Genomic DNA, 16,350 nt, shown 5'->3' with positions numbered 1-16,350 from the left:
CTTTCAATAAATCTATATTTAGCCCATAGGTTTCCTAAATTATGACATAAGTGAGTAATTAAAAAAATTCCTCAAAACAAAATAAAAACTAAAAAATAAAAAATTGGTGGAATTAGCCCATAAGTTTAGTGATAAAGGTTTATTTTACTATACTCCGTACAATTAGTAGTTGAAGTACGTACAATAAAGATTATAGCTTGCAATATACTTTTAGATACTATTATGCAACATTGGATTAGATTTTTTATTTTTATTTTTTTAAGGACATTGGATCGGATTAATCAATTAGAATTCATCTAAGAGAGAATTTTTGTATCATTTTTCTCATATACAGTGTATATTTCTATTATATATATTGCGCGCTCTCACAAAAATCAATGGTATTTTTCGTCAAAATATCATAAATCAAAAGGGGTATACATCTCTTACATAACAATGTTTATATCAATGATATGTTTTAAAATTTGACATATAGATAAAAATTTTATTTTAAAATTCAATAAACTAACCGGGTATCGCCAGCAAAATTAAAATTCCAAATAGGCAATCGTCTTTCAAAAAAAATAATCCTAAGAGTCTAGGACTCGAAAACTTACTTTCGAACTAAGGGTTTTGAATAAGTCTAGGAGTTCAATTTTTTTTTTTTTTTTTTTTTTTTTTTTTTTTTTTTTTTAAGATAGGAGTTCAAATTGTTAAATGTCAATGAAACCGTAAAATTAAATTACTCATTTAATTATGAACATTTAAAGCAACAAATATTTCAAACGTGGAGAGATGTAGACATTAGTGATAATGCCTTTGTGAATAAAATTATTACTTTATAATTATTTTATAATTAGCCAATTAATGTAAGGATTTTTAAAACATAAGGATATATATTGTGGAGGAAACCCGGGGCATCGCCCGGGGTACGTACTAGTTAATTATAACATGTGGTCTGTTGCTATAAGTAAAATTCTATTGTCAATAAAAAAAGATAAATTTTTCCAAAAGAATTATAAATTATTTTATGTATGCTTTTATATCCTAAACAAATCTATCCAATCTAATATAACGTGGCATCTAATCTAATCACAATAACATCTATTTGTCGCCTACGTGGCTCGACACTTGGTGAAAAACTTGAATACCAAGTGTCGCTGTCTCGTGGTCTGGCTGGGAGACCGACTTTATTTTTTTAGTGATATATAATATGATATGATATGGTTGGAGTGACATAACGTTTCATTTAAGGTTTTAGTTTACGACGGATGTACAATATTGCCCATTTGGTTAATTTAAAAGTTTGTTTTGAAAGAGATCGTTGAAGCTTGCGAATTGCTAATAAGTCATACTTCAATTTCATTATTTGTTGACAAATTTTCTAATGCACATTTTTTTTATCGTTAATATGATTAATTGTTACGTAGCAAAAAAATAGAAGTAAAAATTAGTTAGATATTTTAAAAATGAATGTTGAAACAAATTTATCGAGATTCAACATAACTAATCCGTATTATTTTCTTTATATTCAAATAACCATAAAAAATGTAGATAATATGCATGGAGAAAGTACGTGAAAATATAGGTGCTAGTGTGAATGCTGAACGTTTCCAAGGCTCAACATCCACTAATATAATATAATATAATTAATATTAATTCAAATTAAATATCACACCATAAGGCCATGTTCGTTTTGGTTTTCATGGCGGTATACAAATTACAATGCATGTTTATTAATCATCTATTCATCTTAATAAATTTCATAATCACCAACTCGGCAACGTTGACCAAAAATCTTAGATTATGTAATTATTTTTTAATATTAAAGACTATTAATCACCATAAATTAGGGTTGATAGAATGATAGGGCAATTTGTACAAATAAGATAAGCTTTAATAAATTTTTCTTCAATATTTTGGTACGACGCAGGACGTATCAATAATAAATTAATAATGCATATAATTTGTAATGATAACAAACAGGAAGTACAGTTTGGTAACGTAGAATAATGTTTGATAACAATAATATTTATGAGCATGATATGACCCGACTCAATAGCCGGATTTCAAGAGTTCTACCATAACATGATCACGTATTCTATGGAACAAATTGGCCATTTGTTTTAATGTTTACAACAGGTTTGGCAAAATTTTGTGTACTCCCTCCTATTTTCTTTAAGTGTTACACTTTGAGCGGTACATAATTTTAGATAACTTAATTGCCTTAATTATAAAAAAAATGTTAGTGATGTAGGTATTAAAAAATTACGGAGTTTAAAAAAGATAGTGAGGTTAATTAATTGAAACATGAGAGATGTAAGAGGATAAGAAATAATTAAATAGTAATGTGTTTGAGTGGACACTATTAGAGGAGTGAGAATTGAGTAGTATTGAAATTGAATAGGTTGCAAAAAAGGAAGTGTAATAACACATAAAAAAAACTAGCCGTGAAAGGAAAGTGCGACACTTTAAAAAAAACGGATGGAATACAATTGTTGTATGGTATAGAGTATATTAGGACAATTTCGAGGATAGATAAACCGAAAACCGCCTCCAAAGTTAAAATTTAAGATGTTACACCAAAAATCTTAAGATAAGACTTAATTATTTGAAAAAATACTCCAAATTTGGGGTTTGACTTGGTATTTGTTAAACATTGCAATTTTATAAATGTTCTCTCTCATACGTACAATATTCGTTCCTTGTGAGGTGGTTGCAAATGGCTTGAAATTAGAGAGCGATACACCTACTCCATGCGTTTATAAGGAAGCATTACTTGTCCGTTTATTTCATCAAATACAACAACATTCTCTATCACAAACCCCCTTCATTATTCTTAACTTCCTTTTTCTCTGTTTTTGAACTAAAAAATAAAATGAGCAAATCAGCCTTAGCCATATCTACTGTTTTTCTAGTATTGTGTATCCTAAATATTAATGTAGATGCTTTTGTGGCTTCTGGGTGGCAAAAGGCTCATGCCACTTTCTATGGCGGTAGTGATGCTTCTGGAACTATGGGTATGTTTTTGTCCCTTCATTTAATCGATTTACATATCATTAACTTTGGCAAATATAGATTGTGACAAAACAAATCGAAGCAATATAAGACTAATTTTTAATTTGTTATTGTTATGTAGGAGGAGCATGTGGGTATGGCAACTTGTACTCTACTGGGTATGGGACTAGCACCGCGGCTCTAAGTACTGCATTGTTCAACAATGGTGCGGCATGTGGGCAATGCTACAGGATCATGTGTGACTATAACACGGATCCAACATGGTGTAGGAAGGGAGCTTCGGTAACTATTACTGCAACTAACTTCTGCCCTCCAAACTATGCATTGCCTAACAATGCTGGAGGATGGTGTAATCCTCCTCGCCAACACTTTGACATGGCACAACCCATCTGGGAGAAGATTGGCATTTACAGAGGTGGAATCATTCCTGTCATCTTCCAAAGGTAATTAAGAACAATTATTAGCCTATTTGATCTTAGTCTAAACACGTAGTTGCATATATTTTATGATGCGTCCAAATACTGAATTGTTTTTCATTATGTACAGGGTTCCTTGTATAAAGCAAGGAGGCTTGAGATTTACTGTCAATGGAAGGGACTACTTTGAGCTTGTATTGATCAGCAATGTAGGTGGAGCAGGATCAATCCAATCTGTTTCGATCAAGGGATCAAAAACCAACTGGATGGCGATGTCTAGAAATTGGGGGGCTAACTGGCAGTCTTTAGCTTACCTTAATGGACAATCTCTGTCCTTTAGAGTCACTACTACTGGTGGCCAAACTCAAACATTTAACAACGTTATTCCTGCTAATTGGAGATTTGGACAGACATTTTCGAGTAGTATACAGTTCAAGTAACAATATGGAGCGCGTTTGCATTATAGTGTATCGTTTGGGTTTAAGCCAGGACTAAGGTTGGCAGAGGTGTGCTCAATGCTTGTTTTTTCCCATTGTAGCAACCCGCCAACTCTTATCATTTGGCTAAATCAAGAGAGCAACTAGGAATTATTTAGTTGCTTTCACATATACATATGTTTTACAGTATAGTTTGGTTTTGTTTTGTGTAATAATTGTTTGGCAATGAATTCATTTGTTTTAGAATTCAAGATCTTGTCTACAGTACCTTACAATATTGAATGAAATATACAACTATACAAGTACTATTTACTTCTATACTAAGAGTCTAAGACATAGTTTTATCTTTCCTCATTTTAATTTTTTTTGTACAATATTCTGGTGGACATTGGTTTTCCCATGATATATATATACTCTATAACTGTTAGTTTACAAACTCATCATAGAAGTAGCTAGAACCAGAGCATGCACAAGGTGGACAAGAGGGTTCGAGTGATGGCTTGAGTGATGTTCAGACAACATTGGCTAAATTTGTCTAGATTGTATAGGATATCATAGTTGTAACCGAATTTCTCATCGATTAATGGTATCACTTTGATAAAGAAAACTGTAACCAAAATTGAAGAAAATTTAATATTTTACACGATGAAACTTCAAGATTTAATGGAAAAATTCAGTAAATGGTGAACTAGTTTTGTACACAATTTATATATATACACCTTTCATTTTTTAAAGTATCTCATTTTGTCTTTTCGCAATAATTACATAGCCAGTTTAATAAATGTTAATGAGCTACGCTAATCCCATCACTCTTGACACATAACCAAAGCAAAAAATCAAAACCTACTATTTTACCTGATTTTTTACTAATCTGAACTTATCTGAACTTATTAGACTGTATTAAAACTTATTTTAGTTGTAATTTGAACTTGACCAACCCTTATTGGAACTTATTTTTCCTGAACTGAACTTTTCTAAACTTATTAGACTTAAAATAAGTGAAAAAAATGTGAACAAAAATGCCCTCAATATCTTGCCTAGCTAATAATAACTCAACCTCTATCCTTGATTATAAGGTTATTAACCCTCACAATCAATGAAAGGCCAAAATGTCTTGCTTTGTAGTAGCGGATAAGGGTCCAAAAAATTGTAAGGGTATTTGGGATTTCTGCGCGGCAACATCTTATAAATTGAAATACTACTAGGTTTATTTAAGTTTAATAACTAATAATCAATAATTGATCAAAAATCAGGTGCCATCTAGGATACATGGACACTTCATCCAACTTTCGTGTCCGTGTCGGACAGCGTGTCAAACACCGACACTTGTGGGACACACGACAATACGTCACGGGCCGTATTCTACTATGATATGAATTGTAAATTTAAGTAAAGTAAGATAAATAAGGTAATTGTTAAATAATATGGGTATCTTTATATAAAGTTCATTGTTAATATGATACATCATGATCTAATGAGAGGACAGAATGACAAATATATGGTCAGATTTTTTTTTTTTTAAAATATATATATATATATATATAATGAATTTTAACATTCCGTACCCGTGTCTCTTATTTTGAGATAGATGTTTTCCCGTATCCATTTTGTACCAATATCCGTGTCAGTATCCGTTTATGTGGAACCTATGATGCCATATATGCCCCTAATAGCTTTGGTGGAAAGTCCTTCTCTGTTGCTTTGTGATCAATGTCACGATAAAACTAAATCTAGAGTGTCATTATTTGGCACCATCTTTTGTTGCAAGGGAAAAAAAGGTGGGCAATTCATAATTAACAAGTTGGATAATGGACCTCAAACTATATTAAATCAATCAATAAAAAGTCATAGGGAAGTGATAATTATTCAATCAATAAACACTATTATTAAAAACTACAAATAAGTTATCGACATACGTTTGACCTCACCACTTGGTTGTTACTTGTTACTCTTTGTTGTTAGATTAAAGCCAATGATGAAGCATCAATTTCAGTATTGTACTTTTGTACGTATTTGATTGGTTTTCCTTTGATTAAAGTAATAATGCTGCGGATGTTGAATTTAAGCACGAAAAATCATGCTTATAATGGGGGATTATAGGTGGTCAATATGAGCACTAGCAACTGTTTTAATTAATTAACTGTTGATCATAAATTTGACAATTTACATACAACCAAATTAAATGTCAAGCAGTCAACTAACTTTGCACGTATAATATTTGTGAACGAAGTTGATAGGTATCAATGTTTAATTAGTATAGTTGTGGATTTTGAATCGAATAAAGATAATAAAAACCATATGTTCGAATCCTTTGAATTCTGATCTGTTTCCGCATAGAGGTAGGGGCCTTAGTGAACCCTGCTTTTATTTTGTACCGGCATACTTACAATTTGAAAATGTTTTTATATAGAGTATATTCTATTCATTTGATTTTTATTTTTCTAAATATATCTTATCTTATTTAAAGTTATATGAATATACATGAACTTATCTGAATTTATTAGACTTACTTAAGACTTATTTTATGAACTGGAAAAAACTTGTATCGACCAAGTTCACAATAATATTATTGTGGACCTGAGGTCATACGCGCACAACTGACGTTAAGTTCATAATGACCTTAATTTTAACATTGTGGCCTTTATTAAACTTGTGTGACATTAGTGTAAACCTGAAGTGCACACGTGTTCACCGACGTTATGTTGAGTATAGTGACCCTACTTTTAACATAATGACCTTAATTAATTATTCATATTGACCACTATATTAAAACATTAATTTCATTAAAAAAAATTTACTTTAAATGACCTTTATAATAGTACAATGACTTTTATTTAACAAATAACCTTTAGTTTAACACAATGACCTTTTTTTTATTAGCAAAACGGCCATAGTGTCTCTAATATTAATGCTCGACAATAAATTAATGTAAATCATGTCTATTTAAAAGTTTGTATTATGAAGTTAGGTACTCTTATCAAAGCCGATCGATTTTGTAAAATCATGTTGTTTTCCTAATCGAGTTAACGTAAAACGATAAGACTAAAAAATTCAGATAAAGGGTTAAGATAATGTAAAGGGAATTAAAACCATAATGTAAAGAAATATAAGGAGAATGAGTAGACAATGAACGATAATTTTGTTTTCGATTGATTTGTCTATATTATTACAAAGTGTGTCACGTTAACATGGATCATTAATGTGAGTAAATGATTACATACTACTTCGTAGTAGACTACTCCTGTATCATACAAATTGGATTATAATTGTACCTCTGTACCTGTCCGTAATGCTTTGTTACTTGCAATGAAAGCGATAAAGTTGAAGCTTGCTAATTTAATTAATTTATAAGACTCAACATCCACTTAAAATTAGCACATGGCATATTGGTTCGTTAGGTCATTGCTGACTAAATATTAGAGACGGCTATCTTAATTATTAACTTCATAATCATCAACATCAATATTGTATTATTGTTCATTTTCTTAATTTTATCCCATAATAAATATATCAGTATTCAACGGAATAATAGGAATGATAGGGCAGTTATTAGTTGATAAACTCTAGTTTATATAAGTTAAAGGACGTATCAATGCATAAAATGATACAAGTAATTGGTACTTTAAAGTACGGAGTATTCAAAAAAGATAGATACGACATTGTGGTTGCTAACGTAGACTTAAATTTGATAATGGAATTTCTGATTCATTAGAAGGCAGCCTTCAAATGCGCAGCATAACATGAGCACATGTATATTGTCGTAGAGATTTTAGTCTTGGGATCTAAATGACCTTTCATTTTAGAATTAGGCAATACTTCTAGATAAGGGATAACCTTTAGGCTCGTGATAGTTACGTGATTTTTGTGTGATCTAGAAATACGTTGTGGCACAACAGTATACTTAGCTTGTTGTATTACGTACTTTTATAAAATATTTAATATAAAAATTTATTCTTGAAGCTAATCTTGATCCAAAAATATTGATTAGATGGTAAAAATGTAACTCGTCGTAATAATGAATCAATTTATAATATTATTTCGTAACTTCTTTTATTGTCATAATTAGCTAGTTTTTTTCGTTGATCTCATCTTCCTCATATGGTGTCTACACTCTCCTCTCCTTCAATTTCCTTGTGAATTTTTTGCACCTTAATTAGAGAGCACATACTCAAACACTCACAGTCAGGTGGTGAAATTTTTTGTATTAAACTATCTAAATCATCTTAACTTTAAAATTTAAATATATTAAAGAAACTTCAGCCTCCTAAACAATATAGCTCATTTTCAAGTGTCATTGTGCCAAACACGGTCAACGGGCTAAGTAAATAAGTTACAAATTTAGATTGGTTGGGTTCAACATTTTATGGCATCAAAATGAATATGGTAATTCAAGACAGGTGTTGTGAATGGATCACGAATCATGCAAGTGACATGTGTTTTACTCATGTTGAAACAATTTAGGTCAATATTTGGCTTGGATGATTTTGAGATGGGTCTTCTATATTTATATGTCTTATATAAAACAATTCAATCAACATGTTTGGTTTCGAAATTTCAGCTTCAATAAAATCAAGTTGGATCAACCATTAATTTCAAACTTCAATAATACGAGTGAGTTTCTTGTCAAAAAAAATAATAATAATATGAATGGGTTTAAATTAGAATGATTTATAGAGAAGATCGGGTCGAAAACTGACAGCACTAGTGAAGTCTATGATAAAACAACTTAGAAGTCACCTAACACCACTTAAAACTTGTAATATTTACAAATATAACCAACATGCAAGACCATCAAGGGAAGAAACCGCAAATTTGGAAATAATACTTGACAATTATTTTTAACTTTCTAGTTTTTATTAAAAAATAAATAAAAATAGAAACTCCATTAATTTTTGCTCTCTCTCCTACATGCCTGTATACACTTCCCATGTGAGGTTGTTGCAAACTTTCAAAGTGCTAAAAACAATAGAGCTACACGCCTACTCCTTACTTATAAATAGGAAGCATTACTCCAACATTTAGTTGAGCAAATTCAGCAACATCCTCTTTTACAAACAATACTTCCTCTTCATTCCTCTGCTTTCTTTTTAGTGAGAAATAAACAAAAATGAACAAAGCCGCCTTAGGTACTGTTTTTCTAGGATTATGTTTCCTAAACGTTAATGTTAATGCTTTTGTGACTTCTGGATGGCAAAAGGCTTCTGCCACTTTCTACGGCGGTAGTGATGCTACTGGAACTATGGGTATGTTTTTAAATCTATGTTTCTAGTCACTCGATGTAGATATCATTCACTTTGGTTTTTATGGATTTTGTTTATTATGACATAATAAATCGAAACAACATAGGGCTGAATTATTATTATTATTATTATTTTTATGCAGGAGGAGCTTGTGGGTACGGAAACTTGTATTCCACTGGCTATGGGACTAGCACCGCAGCCCTAAGTACTGCATTGTTCAATGATGGTGCTGCATGTGGGCAATGCTACAGGATCATGTGTGACTATAAGACGGATCCCAGGTGGTGCCGGAAGGGAGTTTCAGTCACTATTACCGCGACTAACTTCTGCCCTCCGAACTATGCATTACCAAGTGATGCTGGAGGTTGGTGTAACCCTCCTCGCCAACATTTTGACATGTCGCAACCTATCTGGGAGAAGATAGGCATTTACAGAGGCGGAATCATTCCTGTCATTTTCCAAAGGTAATTAATTTAAGAACATTTGCTCATAGATTTAACACATAATTGCATGTATTTTATGGTATGTTGGGGGTTATAAATAAAGTTCTAATATTGAATACTTTCTCATTTTATTCAGGGTTCCCTGCATAAAGCAAGGAGGAGTGAGGTTTACTATTAACGGAAGGGACTACTTTGAGCTTGTATTGCTCACCAATGTAGGTGGAGCGGGATCAATCAAATCAGTTTCGATAAAGGGATCGAAAACCAACTGGATGGCGATGTCTCGAAACTGGGGGGCTAACTGGCAGTCATTGGCTTATCTTAATGGACAATCACTGTCCTTCAGAGTCACTAGTACTGATGGCCAAACCCAAACATTTAACAACATTGTTCCTGCTAATTGGAGATTTGGACAGACATTTATGAGTAGTATACAATTCAAGTAACATTACACAATATGTGGTTGCTGTACATTTAGTGAATAATTATAGGCAGAGGTATGCTCATTGGTTTTTATCCCACTGAAGCAACCCGCCAAAAATCCATAACATATCACTTTGTAATATAAGCTGGCTTAATCAAGCAATTCAAGTGACTATTAACTACTATGCTGCTTTCTTCATATACAAAATGTGTGTATTTAGTTAGTTAAAATTCTAATGATCCTGAATTTAAGTTCTTGTCTAACATAATGCAATATATATTGGAATAATACACCTTTTACAAAATTGTGCATAATTGGACTTTCTCATTTTATTTTGTTCTTTAATTGCTTAATTATGTCCATGATTTGTTGTATTCATTATTAGGACTTGATCGTTGGGAAAACCCCAAACAGAGGAAATTAATTACGATCTCACTTTCCACAATACTTGTGAATGATGATGTTGGTGATGTTAGAAAAATACGAAGTAAAAGATGAATGGATGCGACAAAGCAATCGGCGTTGCACAGCCTACTAGTGATTTAGGAGATAGAGATATTGTTGGTGACAACAGCAACAGAACATAACATAAAAGTCGCCTGATGTGGTCACATAAAATTACCTCATTACTTCATGAGTCCACATTTGGACGAAGAAGTGCACATGAAATTACGTACAACGAGCCCACCAAGTTACGTCATTTTGTGAAAGTCTCTGTGTAGCCTTGAACAAGGTAAGCACACTGAAATTGAGATACAGCTAGAGTGGTAACTAAAGCGAAAATTTTATAATACTACCTCCGCTTCCTTTTAATTGCTACAAAAGTTGAACCTAGGGTGTTTAAAAATCGGTCCGAACCTAAAAAATGGACCGGACCGACCTCAGATCGGACCGAATTAATTGGTCCGGTCACTGGGTTTAGAAATTTGATTTTCCGATTTTCAGTTCGGTTCGTTCCAAAACCCTATAAATATTGGTTTTGGATCGGACCGATTTTTTGCTTAAAATTATCCATAAAACCATAAATAATGATTAAGATTATCCTTAATATGCTTAGAAAAATTTAATTGTCTGAGCTTTTTTGTACTAATCATACATAAAAAGACGATATAATATTGTTTCACTTTTATTTTTTGACTTTTCCATAAAACTATTAAAAAGTTAGATTTTTTAAAAAAAAAAAATTCTAAAATCGGTCCAAAGCCGTACGGTCTGGGTTTTGGACCAGTTTTTCCGATCTGGTTCGGGTTCGGTCCCAGATTAATTGGTCTGGTTTTCGGTTCTTGAAATTCTAATTTTTGGTTTTCGGTCTGGTTCGGTCTTGGACCGATGAACAACCCTAACCGCAGATTCCAGAACCAGAACATGTACAAGTGGTTTTGATTCCGGGTACTAAAATGAAAAACCTGTTGTAAAAGGTTCCGATTCAGGTTCTCAAATATTTAGAAGCGGAACCTGTACTCTCTATAAAAGTATCATTTAAGTCCAAATCATACATCAATTCAAGCCTAATTTCTAATAAATAAAAATAATAGTTATAAATATATTTATTAAATTTTCTAAACAACTATTTTTGGCTGATTTATCGCTTAACACAAGTGAGTATATTAAAAGTAAGGAAGATTAGATAATCAAGATGTATATCAAAGTTCTCTAGACTTAACTTATATAGTAGAGGAGAGTGAGGGATAGCTCAAGTAGTTAGTGCTTCTCTCCCGTTTTCAAGAGATTATGGGATCGATTCTCACCTCCGCCCTTGTGGCTCTCTAAACACCAAAAAAAAAAGAAGAAGAAAAAAACACACTTATATAGTAAAGATATATATATATATATATATATATATATATATATATATATATATATATATATATATATATATATATATATATATATATATATATATATATATATCTAATACAGTAAGGGGGTGTTTGGTTCATCAAGTTTGAATGGAGTGGTATGAAATCTCATACTTAAGAGGTATGGATTCTAAAACCCATACTAGTCCAAAGTTGTTTGGTTTTATAATTGGAATGGATTATATCCTTCATTAATAGAGTGGATTGTGAATCTTAGGGGGAGGGGTGGGTATGAGATTCCATGGGTATGAGGGGGAATTAAAATCCCTTGGGTATGAGATTCCATTACTAAAAATATCAACCAAACAAAAAAGTAGATAATATGGATTCTAACTCCATTATAATTCATTTCAAATGATTCAACCAAACGATCCCTAAATAAAAAGAAAAGCGATCAAGACTTATGGGCCTCCAAAAATCCAATTTTGAATGCTAAGCCTCATACTTCATTATATATTATGGCTGTGTTCCTAGCCCACTACTATATTTGGGTGTTGAGTTGTTGACACTTCTATTTTACATTTTTACTTTCCACCTTATTTTGAGATGAGAACCATGAATGAATGAGATGTACGGATATGCTAACAATTAATAAGGTCAACCTTCATGAAGGCCAAAATACATTATTGTTAGTTGTTAAAAAGAAGGGAAGAAAAGGTGGGCGATTCACTCGATCAATAAAAAAGTCGGATATATAAATAGATCTTAAGCTATTAACAAATGAATGAATAGTCAAAGGGAACGAAGAGATAATCATCCACCCAATTGACATTATTATGTACAAATACATTATTATCATACGTTTGACCTTACATAATTATTACCAAGTATCTATAATATTATTAAAACACAATGGAACAAGATGCTAACAACATGTGTCACAATTTCCTCGATATGATTTGGCGCCACATCATCATTACGTGTCATCCTTACATGTCACAATTTGTGTCATCACTCTAAAACTCTTGATATGTGTAACCTTCATACTTAATATTTCCTAGAATAATATAACCTCTAAGTAGTTGCACAATTAACTACAAATTAATTTGTAACAAATTAATCACATACTAATGGTTGTTGATTCCTTGGATGCTAATTTTCTAGATTCAATACTAGCTTAGCAATTAGACGGTAACATTTATAAGTATACTACTACATCTCTCTTTCTATTCCCATTTTTTATTTTCCTTTTTTTAAATTTTATTTTAAACTAATGTAATGTTTTCTAAATTTTATTTAAAATTAAAGTAATTTTTTCATTTTGTATTTTAAATAAAACTCTGGACATCACCCAAGCCACAAACTAGTTTGTTAGTTAAAAGCCAATGATGAAGCACCAACTAGTACTTTTATACGTACTTTATGGTGTTAACTAACATACGGATGTTGAATTTTAGGGCGAAAAATCGTGCGTATAATGGGGCAATATAGTTGATCAATGTTAGATTACTATATTTAGTGTGACTTGCATTTTTTTAATTCCGTTGATCATAAGCTTGGCAATTTACACAGGGTCATGTTGCCAAGAATGCCAACTAACCTACTAGATGTCTAGATAATACTTATATTAGTAAGGTCCAATAATGGTTTTTGAAAACAAAATATTTAAAACCGTAAGGATTTGACCAAACTTTTCTAGAAAAGTTTATAAAAGTAGGCTAGGAGATGATAAACTATTTTCAATTATCACCAATTATACATTGTGCATGGTACAATCAAAACTATTTATCTCGATGTGCCTCTTAATACAAAGTATATATGGGGCCAATGGGGGTATACGGTGAATATTTTCATTTCATTGATATGAATAAAGTTATAAATAGTTATTCAAATTAGATCATATTTGTACTTGTGTCCGTAAACCATAATGCTTATTACTTGCATTGTAAAGAGAGATATAGTTGAAGCTTGTTAATTTAATTAACTTCCAAGGCTCAACATCCGCATATAATTAGCACATGCTAATATGCTATGATGCATATTGATTAGGTCATTGGTGACTGAATTTTCTAGCAAGCTATCTTAATTAGCTTCATAATTATTAACACCAATCCATTATATATTTATATTACAGAGTTGATAATCATTAATCGTTTTCTTATTATCAATTATTGCACCTCAGAACTCACCGGAATTTTAGGAATGATAAGGGAAGTTGGTACAAGTTAGATAAACTTATTGAAATTATTTGGTACGATATGATGCAAAACGTATCAATGCATAAACTATACGCTAGTTTACAAGTTTGATAATGGAATTTAAGAGCATTCAATGCATAAACTAAATATGCTAGTTAACAAGTTTGATAATGGAAATTAAGAGCATGAGAAGCGGCCTTCAAAACCGCAACATAACATACCCAAACATGACCACATGCATATTGATCCGAAAACGTTACGTTTTAGGATTAGGCATTTATTAGGCTATATTAACCTTCTTTTTCTAAAGTGTATTGCTTTCATTTCATAGGTTCATCACATTCATTTTAGAAATATTTTGTATTGTATTTCCTCCGTTCAGTAGTAGGCTTAGTAGCTGCACTTTTTCTTATTTCTTTGTTCCCCTCCTTACACACCCCAACCTTATTAAGTAAGACAATACGCCAAAAAAAAAAAAAAAAAAAAAAAAAAAAAAAAAAAAAAAATTCTTATTGATAATTACATTTTGTTGGTCTAAATGAATTGTTTTAAACATTAGAAAATCTTTTACTTCGTAAGAAAGATACGACTCATTTGAAATGCTAACTTGAATCACTGGATTAAACTACCTTTGGAAGATACATACCCTAAATAGGGGATTTACTTCTTCCCAAATTTTCAAACTCTCCAAGTTTATCTTTTTTTTATATAACTAAAAAACATTATTATAATAAAATTTAATATTTGTGTTGTCATCTCTCCTACGTACCTCAATAATATACTTTCCATGTGAGGTGGTTGCTAACTTGTAAAGGACTAAAGGCCTACAACTACACGTACAAACGCCTAATCCCTTGCTTATAAAAGGAAGCATTACTCCCAACATTTACTTCAGCAAATACAACATCCTCTTTTCCATAAATTATTCTTTCTAAAATTAGCTAAATCCTCTTCATTCCTCTGTTTTTTAGTGAGAAACATGAAAATGAACAAATCCGCCTTAGCCATTTCAACTGTTTTTCTAGGATTATGTATCCTAAACATTAATGTTGATGCTTTTGTGGCTTCTGGATGGCAAAAGGCTCATGCCACTTTCTACGGCGGTAGTGATGCTTCTGGAACTATGGGTATGTCAAGTTTTTTTCATTTAAATTTATATTGATGCACAAATCATTCAATTCTACCAATAATACGTTTATATGTTTACCCTAACATAACGAATCGAAGAAGCAAAGGACTAAATCTTATCGAATGATCATTGATTTGCAGGAGGAGCATGTGGGTACGGCAACTTGTACTCCACTGGCTATGGGACAAGCACCGCGGCTCTAAGTACTGCATTGTTCAACAATGGTGCGGCATGTGGGCAATGCTACAGGATCATGTGTGACTATAACACGGATCCAACATGGTGTAGGAAGGGAGCTTCGGTAACTATTACTGCAACTAACTTCTGCCCTCCAAACTATGCATTGCCTAACAATGCTGGAGGATGGTGTAATCCTCCTCGCCAACACTTTGACATGGCACAACCCATCTGGGAGAAGATTGGCATTTACAGAGGTGGAATCATTCCTGTCATCTTCCAAAGGTAATTAAGAACATTTATTAGCCTATTTGATCTTAGTCTAAACACCTAGTTGCATATATTTTATGATACGTCCAAATACTGAATTGTTTTTCATTATGTACAGGGTTCCTTGTATAAAGCAAGGAGGCTTGAGGTTTACTATCAATGGAAGGGACTACTTTGAGCTTGTATTGATCAGCAATGTAGGTGGAGCAGGATCGATCCAATCTGTTTCGATCAAGGGATCGAAAACCAACTGGATGGCGATGTCTAAACTAAACTTTCTAAAATAATATTTTGTTCATTATAACTATTATATGTGGTTATTTTATTTATATACTTCATACTTTCTAATAATTGGTGTCGAGTCCTTATTCTTTTATGTCATTTTATAATTATTGTATTATAATCACTCCGTATTAAATAACCGTGCATCTATTCCACGGGAATTAATGTTGTATTTCACTATATAATTTAGTAAAATCCGTGCATTGCACGGGAATTTAACTAGTATTACTCTGTTATCAAATTTTTTTTTTATTATTATATCATATCGTATTATTTATTTAAAGAAAAATGGAAAGGTAGGAGAGGAAAGAATGAACATTAAACTACATTCATAAAAGATATTAAATCATGTTGAATATTAATGAAAAAAAAATTCATTATTAGATTTATGTAAAAGAGTGAAGGATAATATCTATTTAAAATCATATCATATCACTAATAAATAAAGCCGGTCTCGCAACCAGGCCATGAGACAGCGACACTTGGCATCCTAGTTTTTCGCTAAATGTCTCGCCACGTAGTCGTCAAATAGATATTA

The 16,350-nt window shown here is 31.8% G+C and overlaps 3 protein-coding genes across 3 annotated transcripts; all 3 read left to right on the top strand.

The window, feature by feature from the left end:
* The first annotated feature begins 2,667 nt into the window (after positions 1–2,667).
* Positions 2,668–4,150, top strand: LOC110721353 (expansin-A11-like). Its single transcript, XM_021900491.1, has 3 exons — positions 2,668–2,999; positions 3,119–3,440; positions 3,544–4,150. Exons 1-3 carry the CDS (start codon positions 2,858–2,860, stop codon positions 3,851–3,853), a joined length of 774 nt encoding a protein of 257 aa, XP_021756183.1. The 5' UTR covers positions 2,668–2,857; the 3' UTR covers positions 3,854–4,150.
* Positions 4,151–8,880: 4,730 nt separating this feature from the next.
* Positions 8,881–10,258, top strand: LOC110721352 (expansin-A1-like). The gene is made up of 3 exons (XM_021900490.1): positions 8,881–9,093; positions 9,233–9,554; positions 9,670–10,258. The coding sequence occupies exons 1-3, from the start codon at positions 8,958–8,960 to the stop codon at positions 9,977–9,979; spliced, it is 768 nt and encodes a 255-aa protein (XP_021756182.1). The 5' UTR covers positions 8,881–8,957; the 3' UTR covers positions 9,980–10,258.
* Positions 10,259–14,853: 4,595 nt separating this feature from the next.
* On the top strand, positions 14,854–15,817 carry LOC110721381 (expansin-A1-like). Its single transcript, XM_021900517.1, has 3 exons — positions 14,854–15,081; positions 15,224–15,545; positions 15,649–15,817. Exons 1-3 carry the CDS (start codon positions 14,934–14,936, stop codon positions 15,815–15,817), a joined length of 639 nt encoding a protein of 212 aa, XP_021756209.1. The 5' UTR covers positions 14,854–14,933.
* The last annotated feature ends 533 nt before the right edge of the window (positions 15,818–16,350 follow it).

The sequence above is a fragment of the Chenopodium quinoa genome, unplaced genomic scaffold, assembly GCF_001683475.1.
Source record: "Chenopodium quinoa cultivar QQ74 unplaced genomic scaffold, ASM168347v1, whole genome shotgun sequence".
Lineage (NCBI taxonomy): Eukaryota > Viridiplantae > Streptophyta > Magnoliopsida > Caryophyllales > Amaranthaceae > Chenopodium > Chenopodium quinoa.
Note: the sequence above shows the minus strand (reverse complement) of the source record. Positions and strands in the feature narration are given on the sequence as shown.

Bases quoted from the DNA above. Each gene is read 5' to 3' on its own strand.
- LOC110721353 (XM_021900491.1), top strand. From the start codon at position 2,858: ATGAGCAAATCAGCCTTAGCCATATCTACTGTTTTTCTAGTATTGTGT. The intron at 3,000-3,118 runs GTATGTTTTTGT...ATTGTTATGTAG, and splicing joins TGATGCTTCTGGAACTATGG to GAGGAGCATGTGGGTATGGC. The intron at 3,441-3,543 runs GTAATTAAGAAC...CATTATGTACAG, and splicing joins ATTCCTGTCATCTTCCAAAG to GGTTCCTTGTATAAAGCAAG.
- LOC110721352 (XM_021900490.1), top strand. From the start codon at position 8,958: ATGAACAAAGCCGCCTTAGGTACTGTTTTTCTAGGATTATGTTTCCTA. The intron at 9,094-9,232 runs GTATGTTTTTAA...ATTTTTATGCAG, and splicing joins TGATGCTACTGGAACTATGG to GAGGAGCTTGTGGGTACGGA. The intron at 9,555-9,669 runs GTAATTAATTTA...CATTTTATTCAG, and splicing joins ATTCCTGTCATTTTCCAAAG to GGTTCCCTGCATAAAGCAAG.
- LOC110721381 (XM_021900517.1), top strand. From the start codon at position 14,934: ATGAAAATGAACAAATCCGCCTTAGCCATTTCAACTGTTTTTCTAGGA. The intron at 15,082-15,223 runs GTATGTCAAGTT...ATTGATTTGCAG, and splicing joins TGATGCTTCTGGAACTATGG to GAGGAGCATGTGGGTACGGC. The intron at 15,546-15,648 runs GTAATTAAGAAC...CATTATGTACAG, and splicing joins ATTCCTGTCATCTTCCAAAG to GGTTCCTTGTATAAAGCAAG.